Source organism: Blennius ocellaris, assembly GCF_963422515.1.
Source record: "Blennius ocellaris genome assembly, chromosome: 4".
Taxonomy (NCBI): domain Eukaryota; kingdom Metazoa; phylum Chordata; class Actinopteri; order Blenniiformes; family Blenniidae; genus Blennius; species Blennius ocellaris.
In genome coordinates, this window is record NC_137653.1 from 14616167 (window position 1) to 14642420 (window position 26254).

Genomic DNA, 26254 nt, shown 5'->3' on the forward strand with positions numbered 1-26254 from the left:
TGTGATCAAGTTTACACTTTTGGTATTGATCCCTAAAAGCTGTACACTCGCCCTCAGCCGTCACAATCTACTACAGTACAAATATGCAAAAAACATCGAACTTCTCATCTATTTTGACTTGATTAGTAGAAAAGTGTATCTGCAGTTTGCTTGCAAAATGGGTTGTTAAATTCATCTCAACCTTGCTGAGGTCAAAAGTGCAGATTCCCAGAATCCTTTGATGTTGAAACAGTGACAGTCGACCTCTGAATCAGTTTCTAAGCATCTGAAACTGCTACAGTCTGTAATCGGGTACATCGGATGACAGAAAACAGAATCAGCAGTGGGATTGGACAGATTGGATTATGTAACTCAAAACAAAAAAAATTGCTCCTGTTATCATTTTTTGCTTTAGATGGATTAAAATTCAAGTGGATGTGTTCTTGTGGTGCTGCTGAGAAGTGCACGCTCAGCATTTAAGGAAGAGTGCATCACTCTCGACCTCCTCCTACAATCTGCAGCAGGAAGCTGAACAGGTAGATGATGTCCAGGTACAGGCTGAGAGTGGCGAAAACGTACTCCTCTGGACTGATCGTGTAGCGCTTGTTCCCCAGGAGCAACTGGGTGTCAAACGCCAAGAACTGTGGCAGAAGTTTAAAAAAAAAAAAGACGAAAAGTTTAATTAGTGGGGGTTTTTTGTTTTTGTTTGGGTTTTTTTTTTTTTTTTTTATAATATTGTGGTTTGGTTGAAGTGTCTGGTTCTCACCAGTGTGAAGACGATGGCTCCGAGCACAGCGTAGATGCCGTGTAACCAGGGGACCTGCGGCGCAAAATCAAAAGCATTACAAAACACCGTTAAGAAGGATAGCGGCGTGCTAATTTAAGCGAGACTCCCAACGCTGCAAGATTATCTGTGAGGTTAATCCCCTTTTCCATTCCCGCACACACCCAAATACACCCGCCGGCACCTCGAGCGAATGCAATGCACTCGTTTGACTCATGTCAAATCTCAAGCTAATTTGGACGCCGTCTTCGCGAAAGCAGCGCGTGGAAAATGGGTCACCGAAGGAGAGTGAGAGGCAGACTTACGTATCCGAAAGGGACGGCGATGGACAGAGTGATGGCACAGAGAAGCATGGCTATGCACAGAGAAAACAGGACACCCTGACAGGACGTCACGTCAACCTTCGACATGAGAGAGAGAGAGAGAGAGAGAGAGAGAGAGAGAGAGAGAGAAATACAAGGCGGATTTACTTCAGTTCCTCAGATTTGGTTATTTGCCTGTTTGAAAGCCACGGGCGGTATCGCTCACTTTGCTTTGGAAGCTGAAGATGGTGACGGAGAGACACACCACAGCTGTGATTCCCAAACACAGCATCACGGACTTGGTGTTGTAAAAGCTGGAGGATGTGCAGAAACACAAGGACACACACATGAGCGCCAGGGATTTCACTCTTTTCCACACTGGGGGAAAAAAAAACAACTGCTTTTGGAAAGCAGCCTCATGCATCACAGATTATGTGGTTCTGATTCTTTCCTCTAGAGAACCTGATACCAATCTGTATTTACATGTTCTCCCTGTGCCTTCGTGTTGTTTCTCAGGGTACTTTCTGATTAGAATACAATAAACCGACCATCAAAAATATATTATATGACAACATAAGTGTTGAACATTTTATACTTGTTTAAACTCCCTCATCCTCCTTTTTATTGCATTTGTTTTGTTTCATCCTCGTCTTTTGTCACTCCCTTTGTGGGCCTGTTGCTTGTACTGTTTTTAGTGATTCACATGTTTGGGAATAAGGAATGAAAAAACTGTCAGCATGATCCTGAACTGGGAAAAAAATGGAGGATAGTTTCGCTATTCCTTTCTCCTTGTTGTCCGTCCCTTACCCCCCAATCCTTCCTCCGCACCTCCCCGGCTAACAAAGAGTGGCTTTGCTCAATAAAATGTGATAAATACGTAACGGACAAGAGCTCCGGAAGTTAGAAAGACATCTCGTCAAACTGCAACACGAACACAATAACACGTTGACTCACCTCGACACAAATCCCATCATGAAGGCCATGCTCACAGTCTGATGAGACAAATGACAACATGTATTATTGACATGTAGGCTATTATATATAGTAATTACCCCATCCTCCTGATCTGCACCACAATTTTAGGGGAGAAACATCCAGGAGGAGCCATCCTTTGTCTCTAATGTTCCCTTCAGAGAAACACTGATTTAAAGTTTCTAAGTTTTTTACTCACAAAGAGAACGAGAAGAATGATGTTCCAGGGGAACTGACGTCTGTTTAGGTAGGAAAAAGAATACATTTGTTATTGACACATATCTGTCAACACAGCACGCTTTTTTCTTTTCTTTTTTTTTACATATATGTGATTTTTATTTATTTTTCTTTTTTTAGTTTACCTGAGTTCTCCACAGCATGACAGTGCAATGTAAGTGGCAAAAAACATGAGGCTGAAAGTGAAAAAAAACATGCAACTTCATGTAAGTTGTAAACTGGAGATTGGAAGTGAGGAATGACGAGATGAGGTGTGTTGTCACTTACTAAGACGCCATGTAGAGGCCAGGATGAGTCTGAATGTAAAACCTCACTGGGGCGCTGCGCAAAATAACACCCGTTCAGTGAGTAATCCATGTGAGACAACTGAAACGTCTTCTGGAGGACAAAAAAAACACAACAACTTACCAAAAGGTGAAGAGACAAATGATTCCCACAGTCACCAGCAGCTGAACTGAGAGGATGGCGTAGACCTGCAGGGGGACAAAACGGCGTGTCAAGTGCAATGGAAGTGAAGTGGAGCGTGTTCTCCCATTGCTTCCTCCTTTCCACTGTTTTCAACACCTTTCTGATGAACGTCCGCCTGATGACCTTGTCGTCCCACGCAAACTGGGCCTCCATCTCACCATAGCCTGAGCAAGAGAGGCAGGAAGAAGACTGTAAATAATCACAATAACTGTAACCATACCGACCCCTTTGGGTCAAAGGTCACTCGTTTTGACATTTGACAGCAGTGCAACTAAAAACACCACCTTGAATTTATAGCTTTGAGTTTTTCTCGTAATCACTTTTTAATAAGCATTTTCATTTTCTCTATATTTGTAAAGCTACAATGGGGCTGTGCCAAGTCACATTTCATATGTATCTGTTGCAATGGACATTAAATCCACCAGTGAACTCAAGTAGAATGCAGTAGTAAAGTAATTATAATAACCAAATGTTTGTTTATTTGTTAATGACTTAACAAAAACAGGACATGTGATTGTGAGGTAATAGGTGTTTTTCTTCAGAAGAAAGTGTTGTAATATGTAAAAATAACAGTCTCGAAAAGTTGTATTAAGCATTCATTTATTCATATTAGATATGCTTCGTGTGCGATCTAAATATAGTTTGTACTATGGAGGATTTCTATGATACAACTGTCCTCGACCATATAGTCAAAATATGAAATATTAACACAATGTCAGGGGTCAAAATATTTTTTCACTATGCATTGATATGAATTTAAGGCTGTGGAATCAACTTTTTTTTTTTTTTTTTAACATTATAACAAACCAGAGAGTGTATTTTTCTTCTTCTTTTCTTTTCTTACCTGCTGTTGCCTCCTGATAAGTCGGAGGCTCATTGTCAGTGTCGACCTGCTGGGATACAATTATAGTTGGTAAAGTGGTAAAAACTCAACACAGTGTAACAAAAACAAACCAGCAAATCCTACTAATTTTGCTTCAGCCAAACACTGTGATATATACATACATACATACATACATACATACATACATACATACAGTCTGTATAAATAAAAGAAAAAAAATATGCAGCATAAAACATATTTCTCTGTGACAAATATTATTTTCAGGAGAGTCCAGCTAATGTTTCAGTCAAACTGACAATCTCACTGAAATGCTCAAACATCAGAACACAATCCTGTTTTACTGGGAATGGTTCCTTCACTGTTGATAACCAGTGCAGCAATACAGAGCAAAATACTCACATTCAGGGTTCGAATTACAACGTGGCTTTCGGGGGAGCCCTATTTTCCGATCAGACCTCTCAAGTTTGTAGAATAGGTATGCGCCAGTGTTTTTAGAGCTCCCCCTAAATTTTTCAAATTAGGCTTTCAGGGGAGCTCAGGTCCCTTTCAGGGGAGCCCAGCTCCCCTTAGCTCCCCCGTAATTCGAACTCTGCTCACATTACTTTAGCAGTTGCCTTCAGGGCACGTTTAAAATACTTTTATGATCAGAACCCGTTTTGTTGTAACTAGTAAGTTTATTATCTGTAGACACAATGTCTGCTTTAAATCTGCATGTGTTCATAACAAACTGAAATGGTGCCATTGTCTTTTAAATATCCTTAAATGTAGATATTCTATAAAGACGACATATGATCATATGCCTGCTTTTTCAAATACTATTGAATGCAATAAATAAATACATTGAACTGTTACTTGTAACAAACGTGATTTCACTTGTAACTAAATACAATGTAGACAGTGTGACAGTAGTTTACTTTTTCACCTCTGTCATTGAGTCATTTTTGGAGTCACAATTCAAATAACAAATTCAAGTAATCACATTACAAGCGGATATAAAGAAATTATCATAATGTACTGCTGTAGAATAAAACATACCTTTCCCTTTTTCATGATTGTTCCCCTTTTTGCTCCCGTACGTTTTCTGATGAAGAGTCCTAAAAAATATTTTATCTCATGAAGCTGTTTTAAATCCAAATTAAAAATAAATAAATAAATAAATACTTGTTTTGTGCGGCTCCAGTGAGATCGTGAATATAGTTGTTGATCTGAATTTGGCTGCGTTGTGCGGATTACACCGAAGCTTTTATAGGCCTCCGTGCCGATAATCTCTCTCTAACCCTGATCCCGGGACTCCCCGATGATCCGCCCGATGGGTCCGTCCAGGACGAGCCGGCTGCTCCGAGAAACACTGAGCTGGCGTCGGACCGTACCACTGTCGTAGTGAAAGAGGGGGCGTCGTTTCTGTCGATCTTTGTCGGCACAGAGCTTCTTAACGGCGTTTCAGGACAGTTAATCATCCTAGAACTCGCCAGAAACACTCAAGTTACATATCTGCGTTACACAGAAATTACATAACGGCTTCCATTCCCTTTTAGGCCAATAAGAGGAGCAGACAAAGAGAGGCCCGACTGATGAGCAGCGTCTATCTATCTATCTATCTATCTATCTATCTATCTATCTATCTATCTATCTATCTATCTATCTATCTATCTATCTATCTATCTATCTATCTATCTATCTATCTATCTATCTATCTATCTACTACAACCAAAATATATGTAGATGGCATTGTCTTTATTTCTAGCAAACAGGTCGAGTATGACATCATGTTTTAGTTTATGTAAGACACCAGTTTAGTAACAGTCACAATGGACTAATGAGTTAAGACCGTTATGGAGAACATACAAGAGGATTTACCAGTAAGGGCTCATCTATGTTCACCCTTACTCAGATGAGATTTGATGCTGTCAACTTTGAACCACAAGTCAAACCAACAGGATGACCAGTTTAGAACATGATCTTTATTGATTTTCCTCTTGTATTATATATTTGGACATTTAATAGGTTATTCACCGAAGACACAGTAAATCTTACTACTATTGATTCCTGCATAGCAGCAAAGTTAACACTGACTATACTACTGTATATCAGGCATAGAACATTTGACGGCCAGGGCTATTCCAATAATATAATCGAACTGCACTGGTATCACCAAGCAGCACATGCACATATTTTGGTTAATAACGCTTTCAGTTGTCAACTGTGTGAAAGGGTTTTTAAAAAAGGTGGTTTACCTTATCATTAATGCAAGAGATAGAGAGAAAGTCAAACCACAATGTGGCTCTGCTCCTCTGCTGTCCTGTATATCCTGACTGCCAGCTCCTTTTAAAGCTTTTTTTTACACTTCTGTCTCCCAGTGCTGTCTTATATCATCTGATGAATTCTTATTGGTGGACATACAACTTTTGTATAATTCACCAATGATGCTTTTTGAGGCCTTTAGATTCATAGGTGTCCACAAATATTTGAATTATACCAGCATTTTTATTAACTTCAAAACTCTTAATTTCTTTCATGATAAAGTTAAACATCTGTAAATATTGATACATGTATTCTTCACCAAAGTAATATGTCTGACACAAACTCTCAAACCTCATTAGGGCTCCATTTTAATTTTTTTAATTATGTTACAAAATGATGTGATTCCTGATTTGGTCCAGGCCTTGTATTTATGTTCCTGTAAAGCTGGGAGAAAGTGTGGATGTAACACAGGAACAAATCTACACTTGTGTTTCTCTTTGGAGCAGATATTTCCGGACCAGATAACATTTTCAGAGAGGGATGCGAGGGATTCGACCAGTCATCTGTGCAGGATGTTCCCCTTGTATGTTTGATATATTGAAAGCAATTAAAATTTGTAAAATTAACGTACTAAGTACTGTTGATAAAGTTCGGTATAAATAGCAGTCAGTGGCTGTCTTATTTTACTTTTTTCATCAACGCAACATGAATTACTACTTCTGAACATGAAATGTCACTTAAAATGTTTAGAAAAATTGTATATACCAACCTCAATACAAGACACATGATAAATGTTAAGAATATGTTCTCGATTTAGAGATGCAATGTGTTTGAGGCACAGTGGCTTGATTTTTCAACCTCCAAACTTTTCTTTTTATGGATGGATGATGGATGGATGGATGGATGGATGGATGAATGGATGGAACTGTTCTTATCAAAGATATGGGAACAACCGTTCATGTTCAGAATCTTTACTTTCTAACAACCACTAGATGGCGTCAAAACACATTAAAAACCTTGTTCATGCTGCAGCCAAGAGCTGCGTCAAATAACCCCAAATAAATTTCAGTGTTGTAACCACATTTATACAATGACTTTTTTTTTTCATGATTAGCTTTATAGTGAGACACTTAAGACAATAGTGCTACATCTGTTCAATTTTGGGGGGGAAATAGATAATAGTACTGCATGATCTTGTATTGAGTAGGTTTAGCATTGTTAGAAACATTATAAAGATTTAAATTAAGAGTTAAATGTACTAATAGTTGGTTTTGGGTTTTTTTTCCAGAGAACTTGATCCTTGACAATCGTACGATTGGAAAGAAAGACAGCACCGAAAATAAATTGGAGAAGTGAATTTGTAAAAATAAATAAATAAATAAATTGGTGGTGCTTTTTGAATAAAACTGAAACTTAATGGGGCCTCAGTTTGGATTCACGGACAAAAATAAAGCTGAATGCTGACCCATAAAAACATGCAACAAAAAAAACCAGAGCAGGGTGATTTTCCAGAGTATGAACCAGCTCTGCCAGTGTCGGGTTTGATATTTTAATGTCCACTAGATGGCAAACTAAGCCCGAGAAAAGTGATGGTGTCAGAGCTCTTTCTGGAACTTCACTCTCAGTGGGAGACTTTTGTTCTTTCTTTTATCTATGAAAGAAGCAGTGAGAATGAAGGTACGGCCTTTTTTTTATTATTATTATTATTTTATTTTAAGCTGCTTTTGATCGATGCTATTTTTTCCTCATTCCCTTGCACCCGGACAGACACATGCTTTAGATCAAACTTCTGTTTTACAAACTCACCTGATGTGGAGACTTTATTGATTTATTTTATTGGTGCTCCTAGGCTGCTGAAGAACCGACAGATCAATAACTCCGTCTACACATATGAAGCCTTTAACAGACGATATGAATGTTTGAATGTCACAGATGTACTACACATATAAAGATGTGCTATTATTCTTTCGAGTGCAGTCCTATATTTCTTCCTTTCACACATTGTACCATCTGTGTGAGAGCCCCCCCCCCCCGGCCCCTCCCATTATAAAGACGTATTAAGAGCAAAAAACTGCAGAAACTGTTCCTAAATATTTACAATAATCTGACATTTCGAAGCTATCTTGTAGACTGTAGAGATAACACTGATGAGTGTATATGACCTTGTGCGGTCTGGCACCTTGATCATACACTTTCAGGGTGTTTTTTTTTGCAGATGTCCCCATTCAATGGGGAGGATGTCTCATCAGTGTCGTATTTGCATAGACTGCTCCACCGCATCCATCTGCAGCTGACCTGTTCCTTTACTTCCAAAGTCACTGAGTGTTCCAAAGACACTTCATATCTAATGAGAAACAATCTTTGAAATTACATTTATTCAATATCCCACACTCAAAAACCAAGTGATGTTTTCTATCCCCCCCCTTTCTTTCTGGTAATAAAGCCCCTAATGACTTTCAGAGCTGAAGCACTATTGGCTGATTGCTTCTGTTGCTAGGCAACGGATCCACGGTATGCTACTGCATCGCATCAAGGAAGGAAATTATCATTAAAAAGAAAAGATGAACTCAAGGTGAGATGCTATATAACAGTATTTAATCATGGTACTCTATGGTGTAACCATAAACATTTACAAAATATTCACAAGTCAATGCTGTCAGGTGACAATACATTTATTTTCATTATATATCTTCAAATATAAAGTTTATACTCAGAGCACATAGTTCAAATGGTGCCTTCTCTTTGCAGTCAGTAGAGCAATCTATAATATATGACGTCATACAATATTTCAATACTAAATTCATTTACACATCCAAGATTCTGCAAACTAACAAGGAACTAAGAATGGTCATGTACAAAATTTACAACAGAACACCATAACATACAAGTCATCAGACGTGGTCTAAAATGACCAATAATTTCTCCCTGATTACCATATACAAATACAATGCAATGTAGTCTCATTTCTTTAAAAAAAAAATGTTATACATTTCTCAATCACAAATGGGTGATTTCCAAAAAAGATTTTTCCACATGGTAGCATGTTGTGAAAATAGCTTATGTCATTTCAACAGGGCAAACCGTTCCCCTAGCTGTGTGTTAGACTTTGCTATTGCTATATTATATATTGATTTTTATTTTTTTTTTTAGGTTTCTGAATGCATGAAAAGTGCCTTTACACTTGTACCAGAAAATCCAGTAATAGTTTTGTCCATTTTTTTTTCTTTTTTTCCCGTGGGTGAGAGGATACGCTTCTCTCTTGTTAGCTTTGTGAGTTGGGGGGGGGGGACACAAGGTCTGTAGAGAAACAATAAGGTCTCTCTTCTTTTTGGTCTTTAGAGCTTGTTCGCCTCTGGCAAACTCCGGGAGGGAAAGGTGATGGTGGGTTGATGTTGACTGAAAAATGAGAGGAAGAACACAGTCTAGTAGTTTTGTTGTTGGTTTTTTTTAAGCAGTTTGACTGGAAGCGACTGAAAGAGAGATTGGGCTCGAGTTCAGGAGCTCCTGCCTCCTGCTGTGCCCATGTTCTTCACGGTTTCCCCAGTCGTCTCTGACTTGGCACAACTCCCCACCTTTGTCCATCATGCAGAGGCCAGTGTACTGATTGCAGCAAGGTAGGCTTGCATGCAGGGAGCAAGAAAGTCCCCAAAAAGTAAATGACCCACTCGTCGGAATTCAAGCTGCCATGAATTCAAGGGTCTATGCGGAAAGCTAATAGCTTGTCAGAGTGCTGGTTGTTCAAGGTGCGCAGGTCCGGCAGACGTAGCAGCAGCTTTGGGAAGAGTGTGCTGTCGTCTGGGCGGCGACTGGTGATGAGCGAACGTAGTGCTTTTATTAAGTTCTCCTGAAGCTGCTCCACTGCTCCCACTTCTACAATGCCAGAGCGGTCTAAGGGGGGAGACAAAAAAGGAGACGGTGTCAAATATGTAAACAAACAAACAAAACAAAAAAACAACAAACACTTGTATGGAAAAACTTATGAGCTTAGCACACTCTGAGTCTTACCTGCAGAAACCAGCACAACGGCCATGAAAAGTGCCATCTCATCAGGCTCCAGGCCCAAAGATCCAAGCTTTTCACTGAAGTCAAACATGGAGTCCAGTAAAGAGCCCATTCCCAGAGCTCTCAGTGATGCCAGAGAGTACGTCTGTCCATTGAGGAAGGTCACCGTCCGCTCCTTGGGGTCAAACAGTGAGCAGAACCTCACCATGAGAACCTGTTGACAGAACAAAACCAGATTAGCACTGGAAAATACCCCAGAGGAAAAAAAGAAACCTTCAATATCTTACTAAAGATCTCAGATTAGACGGAACGTACCTGGAAGGTTCCAGATTTGAGCAGCATCACTTGATCGTGCTGGCTGAGAGTCTGGAAGCCCGGGATGCTTTTTGCAAACTCCACCACCTCTTTGACGGCGGGGGTGAAACACTGGGAGAAGGACTCCCACACCTCCTGGCTGGAGCGACTGGCCGGAGCCACGGGGCACGAATTAAGAGGGCAGGCCTGCAGGAGGAGGAAGAAAAGCATTAAGGACCTCTTATTGGCATTAATCTAATAGATTTTAACCGACCGAGAAGGCATGGGGGGGAAAAAACAACTCACCAGCACTTTGGCTCCTCCGTTCAGCTTCCACGGGCAGGAGTTCTGGTTTGACGAGCCGCTCGCTGGGAAACTATTCTGATTGGATGTGTAGGACTGAGATGACTGGTGACCAGTGACGGGGCACTGATTGTGATTGGAGGAGTAATTGTACTTGGCATTGTCCATGTTCGTGTGAGTGGAGCCCTCATTGTTGGCGTTTGTGATGTGGAAGTTTGTGGGGCCCTGGTAGCTTGTCGTCCGGCTCCCGTGCTCCACGTGACCGCCGTGTTGCGTCTGGGTCGCTGCGGCCGTCATGACGGGTTCCTGGACCGTGGCGGTCTGGGGCAAGGAAGTGCTGTGGTGGTGGTGGTGGTGGTGGTTGTTGTTGTTGTTGTTGTGGCCGGCGGCCATCTTGGGAGGCTTCTCGTCAACGCAGTAAGACTGTAACATGGAGCCAGCTCCGTCGTTCGTCTGGTTCTGCGGACTGTACGGGGCGTTGAGGGGAGGTGACACCTCAACCTCCATGGAGGCCGATTCGTTCAGACTGTTCATGTAGCTCTGCATCTCGTCCAGTAGTCTCTGCTTCTCCCGCTTGGGAATACGTCCAAAACGCACAGCTGAGGAGGAGAGCGTCCGTTTGTTAACATTAACCGACATCAAAGGAACTACATCAGTACCAATTTTCCCCCGCTGGCAACATGTTCTTGATACATTAAACTGAAGCACTCGGGCAGGTAAATTGCTAGTATTGGAAATAATAATATGTTGTTCTGGTGGGTACCCTGCAGCTTTAAAAGTGTCATTTCTGTCTATGTTACTAATCTTTAAACCTCTCTTCTCCGACTACTCCATCTCTGCCCCAGACTGTTACTCTGGACACTAAAGCCTTCATGCTAGCCGCCTGCCTCATCTTCCTCTCCAGATTTTAAATCCCCCCCCCCCTCCCCATTTTTCAATTCTGCACCTCTGCCGACAGTCCTATTTATAGTAAGTATGCTGTATGCTACACCACATCCCTCTGCGCTTTCTCCCTCTTTCTGCCTCTCAATTGAGCTCTCGCTCTCTCTTCTTCTGTGGAAGTAGGTCACTGGGTCGCTAAGCACTGAACATGAATTAGTGAAGTGACAGGAGGACTGACTGGTGGAAAGGTCAGAGTCGACAGGAGGGGCAGGTGTGGGAGGTGAGGACGCAAAGCAGAAGAAGGCAGAAGAAAGAAGTGGGTGATCGAATACGGAGTCGGTCAAACTGTTGTCGATTGTCCGTGACATTAAAATTCTTAAAATGAAGATCTGACTTAACAATGCATTTGAGTATGTAGTCTTATTTCGTATTTGCCTGCTTGTTCAGAGAATGAAGACACGATTTCCTCACTGTAATCCTTCAAATTAGCTTACGATTTTTCACTCTGACTTTTTTGGGTCACCTAAAAATGTTTGCTCCAGATTTTAACACACAAAAAAAAAAAAAAATGAATCACCTAGTTTAGCTGTACCCTAAGAGACCGGACTCCTGTGGATATGATCATGCAGAGGAGCAAATTAACTCGAGAGTTTCCTTCCGGTAAAGGCAATTTAGGTTTTCGTGATTAATGGTACAGAATAACATCACATCTCGAAAGATTGTTTGAAAGTCTGGTAGCTGGAACATCATGAACACCACCAGGGGTAATCAAACACACTGTGCCCTGATTTCCTAAAATAAACTGGATTTTTCACGCTTTCTACATGACTGATGACTAGTGGGACTCGAGCTCCTTTCGCCATAAATCAGATGGCAGTGCAAAGACGGAGGGAGGGAGGGTAGGAGGGTGGGAGGAACAAGAGACAAGAAAAGGAGAATGGAAAGACATATGAAGAGGAAATTCAATTTGTCTAATAATGAGCAAAACGGGGAGATTCTGTCAAAGCTTCAATTGTGCCTTTGTTGAAGGCAATGACATGACTTTAAAATATACTTTAGGATTCTCTGAGAAACCAAATATTACATAAATGAATAAAATACTGCTATCCAGGGTTTAAATAGTTTTTAAATTCTTTTTTTTTTTTTTTAAGAACAAAATCAAACTGGGTCCTCACCATCTCTGGACATGCCCACAGAAAGACACTTCTTGAAACGGCAGTGCTGACACCGGTTTCGGTTCATGCGCATGATGAGGCAGTTTTCGTTCTTCACGCACATCTTGTAGTGAATATTCTGCTGGATGCTTCGCCTGAAGAAACCCTGGTGAAAGCACACAAAAAGAAATGACGGCTGTAAATAGGGCTCCTTTCGGTGATGCATCTTCACACGTAATGCATTCAAAAAGATGGCGTAACACGAGTGTTGTGTCTCACCTTGCAGCCTTCGCAGGCGTGCACGCCATAATGGAATCCAGAAGCGATGTCCCCACACACCTTGCACAGAAGCACCATGCCTCCGGTCTCTATGAAAGACATAACCGCCCATTAGTCCACGCCAGCACATTAGCAAATAAGCACATAGACAAATAGGCGGCCAGGAAGGAGGACAATTGGCAGACACTCACTTGTGAATGTTCCAGTGAAGCCACAAGGCCTCTTGGCCACCGTGGGATGCCCGTAGGTCGCCGACGACACTGTCGTGAATTGGGCAACTGGAGCGTTGTTCACTTCTGGAAACTGAAAGACCATTTTGGGGGAAACGGATCCCCCTCTTTGTTCGCCCCTCTGCTTCAGGACTCCGATCTCCTGAAAGGAGCCACCCTCTGGGGACGAGGGCTGAGAGTGGGAGGAAGGCGACTGGGTCTGGTATCCACTTGAAGGGCTGCCAGGACTTGGACTGGCACTGCCAGACGAGCCGGCATACAAGATAACGCCACCTGGAAGGACAGAATGGAGGTGAAGAGTTAGTTCCCTGATCTTCATCCGAGTCCGTGTTCACATGCGCGTGTAGGCGAGAAAGAACACGGTGAGCACTACGTACTCCATTTTTGAAGCCGTGAGCCCAGTTGGCAGGCATTCACAAGCACATGTGAAACCTTGACTGTGTTAATACAATAGATATTTGATGTGACGAAGGATTTTTGAAAAAATAAAAAAAAAGAAAGAACGTCACGCCCAGTGCGAGAGCAACAACAAGTCTGACCTGGATATCTGTGTTGCAGAGTCTATTCGGTCTCTTATCAGATAATCAAGAATAATGGAAAATAAATGCTGCGTCGTATTAACTCAAGGGAACAAGCAGCTGTGTGTTGTTTTTGCTGATTGGTATCTTGGCATCGAGGAAGCCTGTTGGTGTGTCATGTGGACGAACGAAGCGGAACACAGCAAACAGCCTTATCGTCTGGCTGAGCCGACGCACGTTGACTATATGTAGTCACATCACGTTACTCACTTAAATAAGATTGTCTCATAATTGTTAGGTTGGATTTTTTTTTTTTTTTTTTTTGAAAGAAGAAAAAACAAACAAACAGGCATTTCTCTTAAAAATGGCTTAAAATGTATCACACCTCTTTACGTATAATGACTATATCTATTATACTGTGGCTGGATCACTATATGATTACAATGAGTACCATTGACAGGCCAAGAACAGGTCTTTGTTTAGGGATGTCACATCGCATCGGAAATGCCCTATTACCCCGAAACACCCCCCCCCACCTCCCTTGTTTTCCAGACAGCGTTCTTCCCCCGCAAGATGAAAGACTGCCCCTCACGTGCAGGCTGTGCCAGCCAGCTCCCTGCTTTGCTCGCTTTCAGCCGAGTCCTTTCTACTCTCGCCTCTTCTTTCCCCCTCCCTCCTCCTCTATCCTCCTCCCCTTCTACCTCCTGCTCCCTCCCTCACTCCGCACATTGGCTCCGGGCCTGCAGACCCATCTATTCGCCAGCCACCTGACCAGGAGCTCACATGGACTCTTGACACAGTTCCCGCCCGGCTCACAAGGCTCTTTGCGCAGTCCCGTGTAGACAACAGCAGCAGCACCATAACAAGCGCGAGGGCAGATCACGTTTGGAATAGAGGAGGCTTTAATGCTGTGACTACAGAGGGAGGGAAAAGCGAGTGTGGGGCACAGCAGCCATAAGCTGATGCATTCCTTAGAGTCACTAGAAACTGTACAAAGGGTAACAGTCACATTGTAGCCTGCCGTGGTTGGTTTTTAAATGATTTCCTCTGCGAACGCTGATTATATTTTTGTTCCTTTATGAGGAAAGCACAAGAGCAATGCTACCACACCCAAAAATTAACCATTTTCTTAGCTTCCATGATTATTATAAATTATGGTTTTGTTGAAGTCAAAGTCATGAGATATAAAAATGTCCCACTGTAAACATTAATTTTAGGAATTGCTAGCTTTTTGTGGCTTCTACTTGTGTTTGGGTTTTAGACGATAATTCATAATTTCCTCACTTTGTCCTACCAGTGTCTGCAATACCTGCACAGCAGGCCTGCCAGCTGGATCATTATCCATATGCTGGAAATGTACACTCCATTATCTTCATTCCGAATCTGCGTCACTGATCTCACGTCATGATGTCTATACCATATGGGTGACTATCAAAGACTGACACTATCCAACCTGTTTAAACAGGTCAGTAATGCAAAATGTATCGGATATCAGCCCGACTCTGCCTAACATGTTTCTGCACGAAGGCAAGTTTAACACGACCTGGTCAGGGTTATCTGGAGTACTACCATCCTTGAATTATCTACACTGTAATTCTCGGCACATTTCCTCTAAGGGACCTTGAGTCATCTGAATCTCTCTAGTCTCCCGTGCTTTCTCTCCTTGAGGAAACACGTGCTGCATTTCCGTTTAGCCCTAAGTGCCTCCTTAATTCCACAGCTCACACGTGTCATCGCTGAATGAGAGCTACTTGATGACTCGTGTGTGGCTCCAGTGTCAGGCAGGGCCGTTTACCAATGACGCTTGTGTGGTCTTTCCTGCGCGTTGTTGTGGAAAAAGATAAAACTTTGCAGACATGTGCAACACCTGCAGTGAACAGTCACACCCAGTGTCCACACGAGCTTCCCTCCCACCGCCTTCAGTCACCGCCATGTAACCCCGCCCCTCTAGTGTAAAAACATTCCATATTCAGGCAGCCCCATAAACATTTCCTGGAATCTGACCCGGCTGGGTATCTGAATGAGGTCTGGGAAAATCATCCCAGCAGCTCTGAGGCACAGGTTACGACATGTGACCTGTGGATACACACACACACACACACATCCAGCAACAAACTAAACAATACTCTCCCCGGCCCCTCCCTCTGCCCATCCTCCCCGACTTCCCCCGCTCATGTGTTCCCACCCCCTCAGCATGCACGCATGGTATGCGAACTGTACAGACATCACGCTCATGACATGTACGAGACGAGGATAGACGCCCCCTCTTAACCTCAACTTGCTTGACTGCTCTCATGTGAACATTTACAACTGTGCATGGGCACTAAACCTCCCTCCACGTGAAACAGCTGGCCTCATGTCATGTGTTTATCACTAACGTGTTTTCAAACTGGTTCGGTCTTTCACAGCAACAGCCGGGATATAGATTCTCTGCATTGCATGAACTTCCGTGCAGATTTAATGCCTGGTTTTCATTTCACTTGAACGTTTCACCAATTTCAAAAGTTTACATAGTTGGGCCAAATGTATAAAGAAACATGCAATAACATTCCAGCCAAGGAGAGAAATACTATTAAATACTCTGGCAGGCCTTTTATTTTTCAGTTAGCAAACTATGTCAAGCTGACAATGACCAAGAATCTAGTTTCACATCTGCTTCACAGTTGAACTGCAACCCTATTGTTCCGGCAAGCCCTACTGACACGTGACACATTTACCTACTTGAGCATGTTAAAAGTTGTGAACACGTATAATCTTTGTTTGTTTTTTTGCTGCGTTCTCAAAGATGACAGTTTTGTGAGTCACGTTTTGCTCTTGCTCAAGTATATTTTGTCTATTCATGCTCTATTCACACACTCCTCAAAGTGACTATTCACTTTAATCGTCAGCCAATGAAAAGAAAACCTAATGGATGTCAACTTTATAGCCTGTTCATGGTGATGACTGCATTTACTGATAATTCCATGATGCCTGTTGAAAAACTGAACATCCAGTCACTTAAACTGTATACACACTTAAAGTATTCCACATGATTAAAAGAATGATTTGGTTTTAAGTACATACATTTCTGGTGACTCCCAGTAGTCAAATGTAAAAAACTGCATCAATGACAGAAAGCCATTAAATTGAATTAAAAGAAACTTCAATTTGATGTAAAAAACTAAACAAAAACAAGCATGAACTTCCCATTTTAATTTGTTTTTGTAAATCTACTGGTTACCTTGCCATCATGTCACAAGTTACTATTTGTGTTACTAATATAGGAATGTAGAGTCGGGCTACAAAACCTCAATGTTTTTAAATAATACAAAATCTAAATGAAAAGTTGATTAAATCTTGAAAACATTATTTGGTATATAGCTAAATAATATATTGGAATACATATTTAGAAAGACATAATCCACAGCAGCAAGGCACAACCTTTTAAGTATTTGGCCCATTTTAGTCTTATCAAAACCAAACACTACCCCACTAATAAAAGGTGTCCTTTTTTTCTTCCTCATGTCTCCCACCATGGTTAATGGCCTGTGTGATGGGGGTTTAATTCGAGCTTTTATAATTCTGTTAAAACGGAAGTGGTTGGCCGTGTCACCCAAAAACCAGGCTGAAAACAACCAAATGTAGGTTAATATGTCCTTTCAGACGCCGCCCACGCCAACATCCCACCTTGTGTAAAATACCATTCACTGAATTCACTACCAACCCACATGCAATGATTCATTCCCTCTATACAGCTTCAGCAAAATTATAAGTATATAAACATTGTTATCTTGTTTTATTAACATTAACCCAAAAATAAACACCTCAAAAGTATTCATGTCTCATTCATCAAGGAAATACAGCCATTTTGGATTAGTCGCATATTGGAACGCATAGGCACGTAGTAATATTAATTTCTTAAGGTTAAATATAGTTTGTGGCACGAAGTGATTTTTATTTCAGGTAGAAAGTGTGCAAAATTTTTTATTTCAGTTATAAAGCTATTAAACCTGTGAGCTAATATATCAAATCAACTTTATTAACAAAGCGAGAGAAAGACTGGCTGCTGAAGCCCTCTGACCCACTGACCAATCTGTCAGAATAATGGAGGAATCCCCGTGCGAGCTGAGGAGGAGGAGGAGGAGGAGAAGGAGGAGGACTGGAAATCATGCGCAGCACGTGGATGCTGAGGCTGAGGACACGTGCTGGCAGCTCGAGGCGGGGTGGCTGCGTATTAAAAAAAAATCAGGCGCGTGATTCGCCGCATCACGGTCGCGTCTACCCAGGGTGCACCGGGCGGGGAGCGGAAGAAAGAAGAGCCAAAATGGCTGTCCGCAGTTCAAGGACTTTATAATGTCGATCTGCTGGAAGGACAGTTTTCTCTCAGATTCTTTTAATCACCCCCCCCCCCCATTTTTTTTTATCTTCAAATCCAGTGGTGCTGATAATTTCATGGTGGCTCTCACAGTTTTCCACACATATCATGTTAATACCGCTTTATTGTAATAATTATCGAGCAGCAGAATAATCAGGAAACCGTTTGAAACCAACATTAATAGCATCCGCTCATTCATAATCATCGCCAGTCCCGGCCACGTTCAGACCCGTGGTTCCGGTTCTGGCAGAACTTGGCGTTCATTCCAGACAACCGTCATCAAGTCCAGCCCAGCACGGAGGGAAAACGTTTGCTCTACATGTTTTGACCCAGTGGGCGTGACTGCGCCTTGACACATCTTCCCTCACGTGTGTCTGAGGGAGGAGAGCCACGCTACAGTCAAACATACCAGGGCAGGGAAAAAAAAAAAAAAAGTATCACAAAGTGAAGTGGCACATTTCCAACTTCCCGTGAACGCGCCGAGCGGTTCTAACAGGAAGTCGGGAGTGAAAGTGTCACGGCAGCATGAGCGCGCGCCGCTCCTGCCATTACCCGATAAATTAAAACTATGAAGATAAGATCATGGAGTGAAAAGATAAGCAGGGTGGGACAGCGGACGAAGAAACGTGCCCGTTCAGGGGGCGTTTTGGGTCGCGCTTCACGTGAGTTTGTTTACATGTGAGGGATCGGAAGTCCGAGAGGACTTCCCTCAGTGCGCGCGGCTCATTCACGCTCAGTCAAACCTTCGACTGTCTGGAACACACGCGCACCTGTCCACAAGCCACACGCTGCACAAGTGAAATAGAGCTTAACCCTAACCCATGAAAATCACAAACCAACCCCAGTCTACTTTCATTCATATTATTCTAAGAAACTGACACACCGTCGCCTGCCTCCAATGAGACTTTTCATCACGTGCAGTAAAGACATCGCACAAACAGGAACATTTCAAGAAATTATAAGCCTAACACAAAACATCATCCCAAACAATCATTAATGACTTTTTATTTTAAATACATACTTTATAAATCAGCTTGAATGCTGATTAAAATGCCATCTACTTTCGCCAACTACCAACATCACTGAAGTCATCTTTACATGTGTTTCGAGCAGAAATCTAGTACAGTGGATAGATCTTACTTACCACCAGGGCTGTTGTCCATGTTTGAGTTGATCGGTATTGTTGTGTTCTTTAGTTGTAGAGGTCTGAAGCTGAGCTCACTGCTGCTGCTGCTTGCCACTGAAGAGTTTGGTTGGCACAGGTGAAAGAGTCATGAACTACCAAGGCATAGAGAGTGTATCCCAAAGCTCAGACCAATAGGAGTGAAGCATTGAGGAGGGGGTTGTCTTTGAAAAAACAAAAAACCCAGTCAGCGAAGAAAATAAGAATGTTTGTTGAAAAAGATAAGAAGAGGTAATCAGATGTCTTATTGATCCGAATATCGTCCCGATGTTCAGACAGCTCAGGTCTGCGCCTATAATGCCAGACTGTGAATGCGGGGCTTCTCTGAAATACTGAGGTCCTTCCGCGTTCAGCTACTCGCCATGTACAGTCACCATCAAAACATGACCGGAGTGGAAGTAGTTTAAACACACCCCGCTCATCAATAAGCAACACGCGTCCTAAAATAACCGGCACGTTTTCAGGTGCCTGAGAAATGTGACCAGTTTTTTTCTCTCTCCCTCCCTCTCTCGCTCTCTCTCTCTCTCTCTCTTTGTGTGTCCCTCCAAACGCCTGTTTGTTGATGTGTATCAGGGGTCTCTCTCTCTTTCTCTCTCTCTCTCTCTCTGTCACGCACTCTGAAAACATTTCGCCCCCCTCCCTCCCTCCCTCCTCCGCCCCCACTCTTTTTTACTCTTCCCCGGGCTCCCATTGGCTGAGAGCCTCGAGTGGAGACGGCACATTGGGCTAGTTCCACATCGGAATGCTGGTTAAAGCTCTGCAGCATGTGCGCATGGCATGTGAGCTCCAGCTGCCCTACTGACACACATTTTATGCTAATGAGCTGCTCGCGCTCGGCGATAAGCGGCAGAAGCGCGGGGGAAGAGCGCGAGAGCTCTCACTCCTGCAGCGGGAGGAAGGACTGACAACCGATCCGCCAAACCGCCGCAACAGAAACCATCTTGTATGGCGGCTTTTTAAGCCGATTCTATTGTATTTGGCACCGCGACGTCGTTAAAGCAAGACGAACGAGTAGAAATGTAACGGTGTGGGCATTTTGTGTCTCAGAAAATCTGGATATTTTCTCGATAAAAGCTACTGATGCACACCACTGATACATTTAACCCACAAACCTGCATTTATCATACATCCATTGTTATTCTAAGAAGCACAAGTGTAAGATCCCATACAATGCTCTCTTTTACATGTTTTATGTTATTCTGGGATACAAACATCAATTTTTGTTTTAACTTAGATGGCATCATAATAAATGCTTTTTAAAATATACATATATAAATTAGCAGTAATCCTCAAACAAGGATTCTGTCTCACAACTTCCCTTCAAACAAAAATTGATGATGAACTATTCTAATATTTTTCACATGAGTTTTTTTAACATCAAGAAAACATGAAAACCTGTTTTTAGAAAACGTTGAGGTAGAAAAGGACTAAATCTAAAGACTGACAATCATCAACCCTAATTATAGCCATTTTCTAAGTGATTGTACAATATGTGCCAGAGCAATACACACTGGAGGGCAAGTGAGGACACTGCTGCAAAGCTGAGGGAGTGTCGATTTATCCAAGCATCCTCCCTTCTTCTCTTCCATACCAGGTTTGGGTTACAGCAGTTACCTCAGATGACGTTGTGTCAAAGGAACGGTATATGCCTGAGCAGATCGTCTGTTCCTTCCACGACTGACTTCAAGCTACATTTTCCTTTACATACATTAATTCATGATTCCAAATGTGATATTAGTGAACAAACATGTCTGTGATTTTACTGGGCAAGAAGGCTGAATATGAAGTTAAAAGTCAGATTTATGCCAGCCATTGCATGCACCTTTGAACTGCATAATAGTATAATAATAGTTTTCAGACTTACTGTATATTCCCTCCCTGAAGGAGTTATCGTGAAACATGTTTTGCAAAGAACAAATAGATTGTCATGCTGTATAAATGTGTGTGTGTGTGTATATATATATATATATGTAGTATAAGTTGACCAAAAGTATTGATATTAAAGTCTTTTGCTATATTTTGTGGCAACATTGTGAGAAAATCTGGTGCTCTAATATCACATCCATCCCTTTTAGACTATATGTGTCATCCTGTGATGTTAACAAAATAAGAACCTTTTCACAGACAAGATAAGCAATCCCTGTGCTATCCAATGGACTCTGATGATGAACAGTTTATAGACTGTTTTTTTAAAAGTATTTTTTAATACTGAGTATACCAGTAATGCATTGCAGTTGTACTTGTGACATACTGAAATGTGCAGTAGAATTACAAACTCTAAATAGGATATTTATAACTGTGGTTGGATCGAAACCAAAGATTGAAACCAAAGATTGATTTAAGCCAAAGATTGATTTAAGGTTTAGATTAAGGTTTTGGATTTAAGGTTTGGAACCATAACTTTGGCTTTCCTCAACATGTTCCAATAGCACATTGTTTTATCTGTTTATATGTTTTTAATTCAATGGTTCCCAGTGCTCTCTCTGTTGAAAAAACCCTTGTAATCTGTTTTAACCACAAAATCTTGTAATAAGTGTGGAAATGTGGCTTTTGATTTGAACATTCAACTGTTACGTGAATAACGATAAAAGATGATTGAATCGCGTTAAATGAAAATATTATTTTATTCCTTTGGAGACCTTTCAATTCTGTTGTATATTATTAAATGTCTTTATCTAGATTATCTACAATATCTACCAGTCCAATAGAACCGATCCTGCCACCCGGAGAGTGGGGTGCATCTTTATCTTTATTTATTTTTGCTATGCTTTTGTTTTGGCTTTTCTGGTTATAGTTTGACGACTTACTGAAATCACTCCCACATGGTGGCTTAGTGGTTCCCACTCCTGCCTCACACAGAAAGAATGTTGTGGGTATAAGTGATTTCTTTGTTGTGGCTGCACGGTGGTGTTGTGGCTCTCGCTCACCTCTCAGAAAGCAAATACCTGGTTTTGAGTGCAGGCTTATAGCTTTTCTGTGGCAATTGGTTGTTTGACTCTCTCAATCACAAGTTTGCAGGTTTAAATCCCATCAAGCCACCTGTTCACATGTTGAAGTAGCCACGAGGAAGACCTTGGACTCCCAACCATTTCCTGACTTAGTGAAGATTTCTATTTCAACCACGGGTCATCAGCAGGGGAAACCTAACCTGTCTCGTGACTTAATCCCAGCTCACGTTTCCTATTAGTGGGTAAACAATCCAAGCACTGTGACTGCTGCTTCACAATGATTGGATCAAAAAAAAAAAAAAAGCATTTGCCCTTCTTCTCTACTACCATTGGCGTATGAATGGGTAAAAGGTTGTGTTAACTTTCTCTTTATGCGTGGCTTTGCTTTTGGGGTACTCCGGTGTTTCCTGCAGCGCACAGTGCAAAAAAAAAGAAGAAAAAAAACCTGCAGTCTCGCGCACGCGTAAAACACGCAGTGCGCAGGAGCGCGTCTCGCTCCGGCAGGAGCGGCGGAGTGCTCCTTCCCTCGCACCAAACACACGATCTCTGGCTTGGAGGAGCTGGCACATGCGGACGGGGCGGTGCTCACCGTGACTCTCCCCCCGCCCCTCCTCCCCCTCCCCGTCACGTTTTCTTTCTCTCCGCAGATTGTGTTTGCCAAAAGCCCGGGTGTCGAAGGAGATTGGCTGGGGCTCAGCGAATGTAGGTCAGGAGCTGCTTGAGCAAACATGAGCATCATCAAAAGGCTCAAATGTGCCTAAAAGCGCCGCGTCCTTGCAGGGGAAAAAAAAAAAACTCTCGAAGGACCGCCTGTTGCTGGCAGGCACACTTTTGTGTTCAATTTAGGTCACGAAGCTCAACCTAGGAGGAGGGGGGGGGGGGGATTTGGTGGTGGGATATTTGTTCAAACCGTTTTCTTATTGCAGATAGGTGAGCTGGATCACCGAGTTGAACTTGTGGGGAATTAGGCTATGGGGTCACAACAGTGCCGGGTGTAAAAATAAGTCATCACCTGCTGGATATCAAAGCCATCTGCTTGTATCGCTTTCATTTACAGAGAACTGACTGCTGGTCAAACATTGGCTTTACATCAGTACTGTTTTTAAAGCGTTCTAAATATTTGCTGAGGTTACCCATGATCGGGTGTCACTGAACCCTTCATTGCCATTAAACTAATGAATGGGTAACCAGATATTTTAGTTTTCTCTCTCTCTCTCTATCTATCTCTCTATCTATCTATCTATATGTCTATCTCTCTGTCTATCTATCTATCTATCTATCTATCTGTTTTTAAGCCACACACGTGTTTACTCTACATAGTATAACAAGGCAATTACGTTTCGGATTTTCTTGGTAGTCTGGATTCAATGAATTCGTCACACAGGCAACATGTTATTCCTCTGGAAAACACGGATTTAAATCCAAACTACAGAAGACGTGTGTTCTCCCAGCCACGAGGAGTCACCTCTAACACATTGATTACTCTTGTACCACTCCCAGCAGCAACCCGGTGCTCATTACAGACTGGCACAAGGGACAATTACCATCTAGGGATTTTTTCCCCCCTCTCTCTGATTTAGTTTTTAAATGTGTAAACAGGACACCTGGTCAAACAACCACGTAAGCAAATGTATTCCAAAAACATTTGAACTGTCTCTGCGTCAGATTTGGAATTCAAGTTCTGATTATAGGTCAGTGGACAGTTTCCACAGCAGCCAACAAAACAATGACACAGCAACAAAGTTTTTCATGAAAACAACGAAGGCACACAGTGTGCCAGGAAGTGCGTGGACGGAAGTGGTGGCAGCATATCTCCAACAATCGATCAACTTTATTTGTAGAGCAACTTTTTATACAACAAGGTAATACAATGTGCTTAACGTGATTTAAGAACGGTGCAAAGATAAAATAGATAATCATGAAGCAAATTAACACACACACACACACACACACACACACACACACACACACACACACACACACACACACTAATGAAGATAAAGGGCCATATCTGGCCTGGTTTCATATAGAACCAACTCGCATCACTACGTTGTTGTACAGAAGCGGGTGATCGTCATGCACCTGCACTGGGTACAGTGAAGAGTGGTTAAACAGCGCCTCCCCGAGGTCAAACTGTGTTACTGTAGACAAGACTGTCGATAAATCATCCCCTTGGCATTGTCTTCAGCAGAATCAGGTCATCTGCACCTGAACAGCCATTTAAGAACCAACAGGGAGTGTTGAGTTAAATATGTTGACATTAATAACCTTGTATGTTTTGGAATACATTATGTTGCACTTTTCTTTCTTTCCTTTTTTTTATTTTTTATTTTTATTTAAGAATTCTATACGTCACATCCCAAGAGGCCACGCGCCCGCTGCCTTTAATTGCTCGTGGTAAAGCTCAGGTTTCTCTCGGTAGGACAACTATGGACGAAACTAACAGAAAGTAAGTGTCATTATTTCATTAAAGGTGGGCAAAGTTGTTCCATTTCACTTCCAAAGACGCTGGATGACCAGTGTTTTTGATATGTGGAGTTAAATGAGCATGTAGGATGATGTTAAACTATTTAATCCTTTAAAAATTCAATTTTTTTTAATTAAAAAAGGTGATGTTATGTCGAGTTACAACCCGTTAAAACAAGTGAAAAGAACTAAACATCTATCTGAAACTGCCAAATGAGTAAAACAGAAAACACACACTAGAAATTGCTCAAAAACAGTTTAAATCTAAAATGACAAAAGTAACACATTTTCTAAGTAGTTCTTTTTGTCCCCCACTTCATACGCAAATTTATTTTATTCCTGCATATTTTGGTGGCATTTATCTGCTTTTGATCTAATTGAACTGATTTTTGTTGACACGTGTTTTCCACCAGGTGGCAGTGTGACCATAGCTCTGCGAGTTGCTGAGCTTGCTTTTTGTACCAGGTCTTCTAAGGGCTCAGGAGTTATTCATTCAAGGCTGCTGGGCCTTGCGGAGCTCTGCCATCCCCACACTAAATACAGCAGAGGTGCGGATGAATCAGCAGAGCTGCAGGCTGCACTAAAATTGGCACTGCAGTACATTAGCATTCGTGCTCTAATTGGAGTTATAGAGAAAGGCCATAAAAGAAAGAGCACTAAAACCCTTCCCAGCTCTCTTTGTATTGCACACACACACACACACACACACACACACATTGCACTGAGGCCCTGTGTTGGAGGGTTGTCAAAACACACAGTGACTGAAAGCATTTACAAGATTTTTGAAGTGAATGGCTATGTTTTTAGTGCTACAGGTGACACCTGGGAGAATGAGTGCAGCTGTGCCTGAGGCCGCCATCTATCACTCACATATCCCTGCGTGACACAGTTCGCTCTGACTCTCGCTCTGCTCAGACAGATTGCCAAAAGTGTCACATTATATTAAAAAATGTAGCATTCAGTTACTTTTCCGCCGTCACGTTAAAGGTCTCAATCACAGGTCAGAAATGCAACATGAGAACTTTTGATTGTCGTTCTCGGTTTTGCACCTTTGGTTGAAGCCTTTTTCAACACGTCTTTCATGCTTTGTGCAGATTTATACTGGGATACTTACAATCACTGACTGTGCACATATTGGCCTTTTCACTAACCAGACTGAAGCTTTGCGTTTGTCCTTCATCACACACTAGTCTGTTACTAATACACATGTGAGACATATGCAACGATGTTGAAATAATGCAAAGCAAACTTACTATCAAATCAAACTGTTGTGCAGTTACTTGGCTAATCAGAATTTGTATTTTATTATTATTACTAAACTAAATGAAGAATCTTGTAAAAATTAAAATGTTCATGTTTGTTGACTTTCCCCCCAAAATGATCCCACTTCACTGTTGTTGTATGTTTTTATTTGCAGTTTCACTCGATAGCTATGGGTTCCTGTTTGTACGTGGCCTTGAATCCTTCTCTTGCAAAAAGCTGCACCCAAAATTTGCAGAAAATCGATCATATCAAAGCTGTAAACATAAAAGCTGTAGTTCCTCAAACTTGTAATTGATGTGATCATGTGTATGTGGGTTGTCTGAACCGGATGATGTTCATTATTATGATTTGGTGTATAATCCAATTAGATGTCAGCAGTCTGTTGGTTATAAAATCTTCACTTCATTGAAATTTCCTGAACGAATTATGCTGTGCTGCTTTTTGACAGTCGGGATCGGCCTTGGAATCAATGAAGAAGGCCAATCCACTGATTTGCTCCTTCTCCTATGAATTTTTAAAGGAATAAATTGTTTCAATTTGTTTACGAGAAA

General features: G+C 41.9%; 2 protein-coding genes across 2 annotated transcripts; both read right to left on the minus strand.

Moving 5' to 3' along the window:
- Nucleotides 1-470: 470 nt before the first annotated feature.
- Nucleotides 471-4636, minus strand: faim2b (Fas apoptotic inhibitory molecule 2b; the record flags this gene model as incomplete). The annotated part of the gene is made up of 12 exons (XM_080494614.1): nt 471-620; nt 746-799; nt 1069-1164; nt 1292-1379; nt 2020-2057; nt 2237-2276; nt 2400-2450; nt 2542-2595; nt 2683-2747; nt 2839-2906; nt 3587-3635; nt 4622-4636. 12 exons carry the CDS (start codon nt 4634-4636, stop codon nt 471-473), a joined length of 768 nt encoding a protein of 255 aa, XP_080350740.1.
- Nucleotides 4637-8481: 3845 nt separating this feature from the next.
- Nucleotides 8482-19506, minus strand: LOC308128803 (nuclear receptor subfamily 1 group D member 2-like). Its single transcript, XM_080494474.1, has 8 exons — nt 18988-19506; nt 12933-13244; nt 12742-12830; nt 12484-12628; nt 10430-11025; nt 10145-10330; nt 9833-10043; nt 8482-9715 (listed from the first exon to the last, which is right to left on the minus strand). Exons 1-8 carry the CDS (start codon nt 19004-19006, stop codon nt 9519-9521), a joined length of 1755 nt encoding a protein of 584 aa, XP_080350600.1. The 5' UTR covers nt 19007-19506; the 3' UTR covers nt 8482-9518.
- Nucleotides 19507-26254: the final 6748 nt, after the last annotated feature.

Excerpts from the sequence above, each read along its gene's own strand:
- LOC308128803 (XM_080494474.1), bottom strand. Across the intron at positions 12,629-12,741 it reads ACGCCTGCGAAGGCTGCAAG|GGTTTCTTCAGGCGAAGCAT; the intron begins GTGAGACACAAC and ends TGCTTTCACCAG. Across the intron at positions 9,716-9,832 it reads CGTTGTGCTGGTTTCTGCAG|ACCGCTCTGGCATTGTAGAA; the intron begins GTAAGACTCAGA and ends CTCCCCCCTTAG.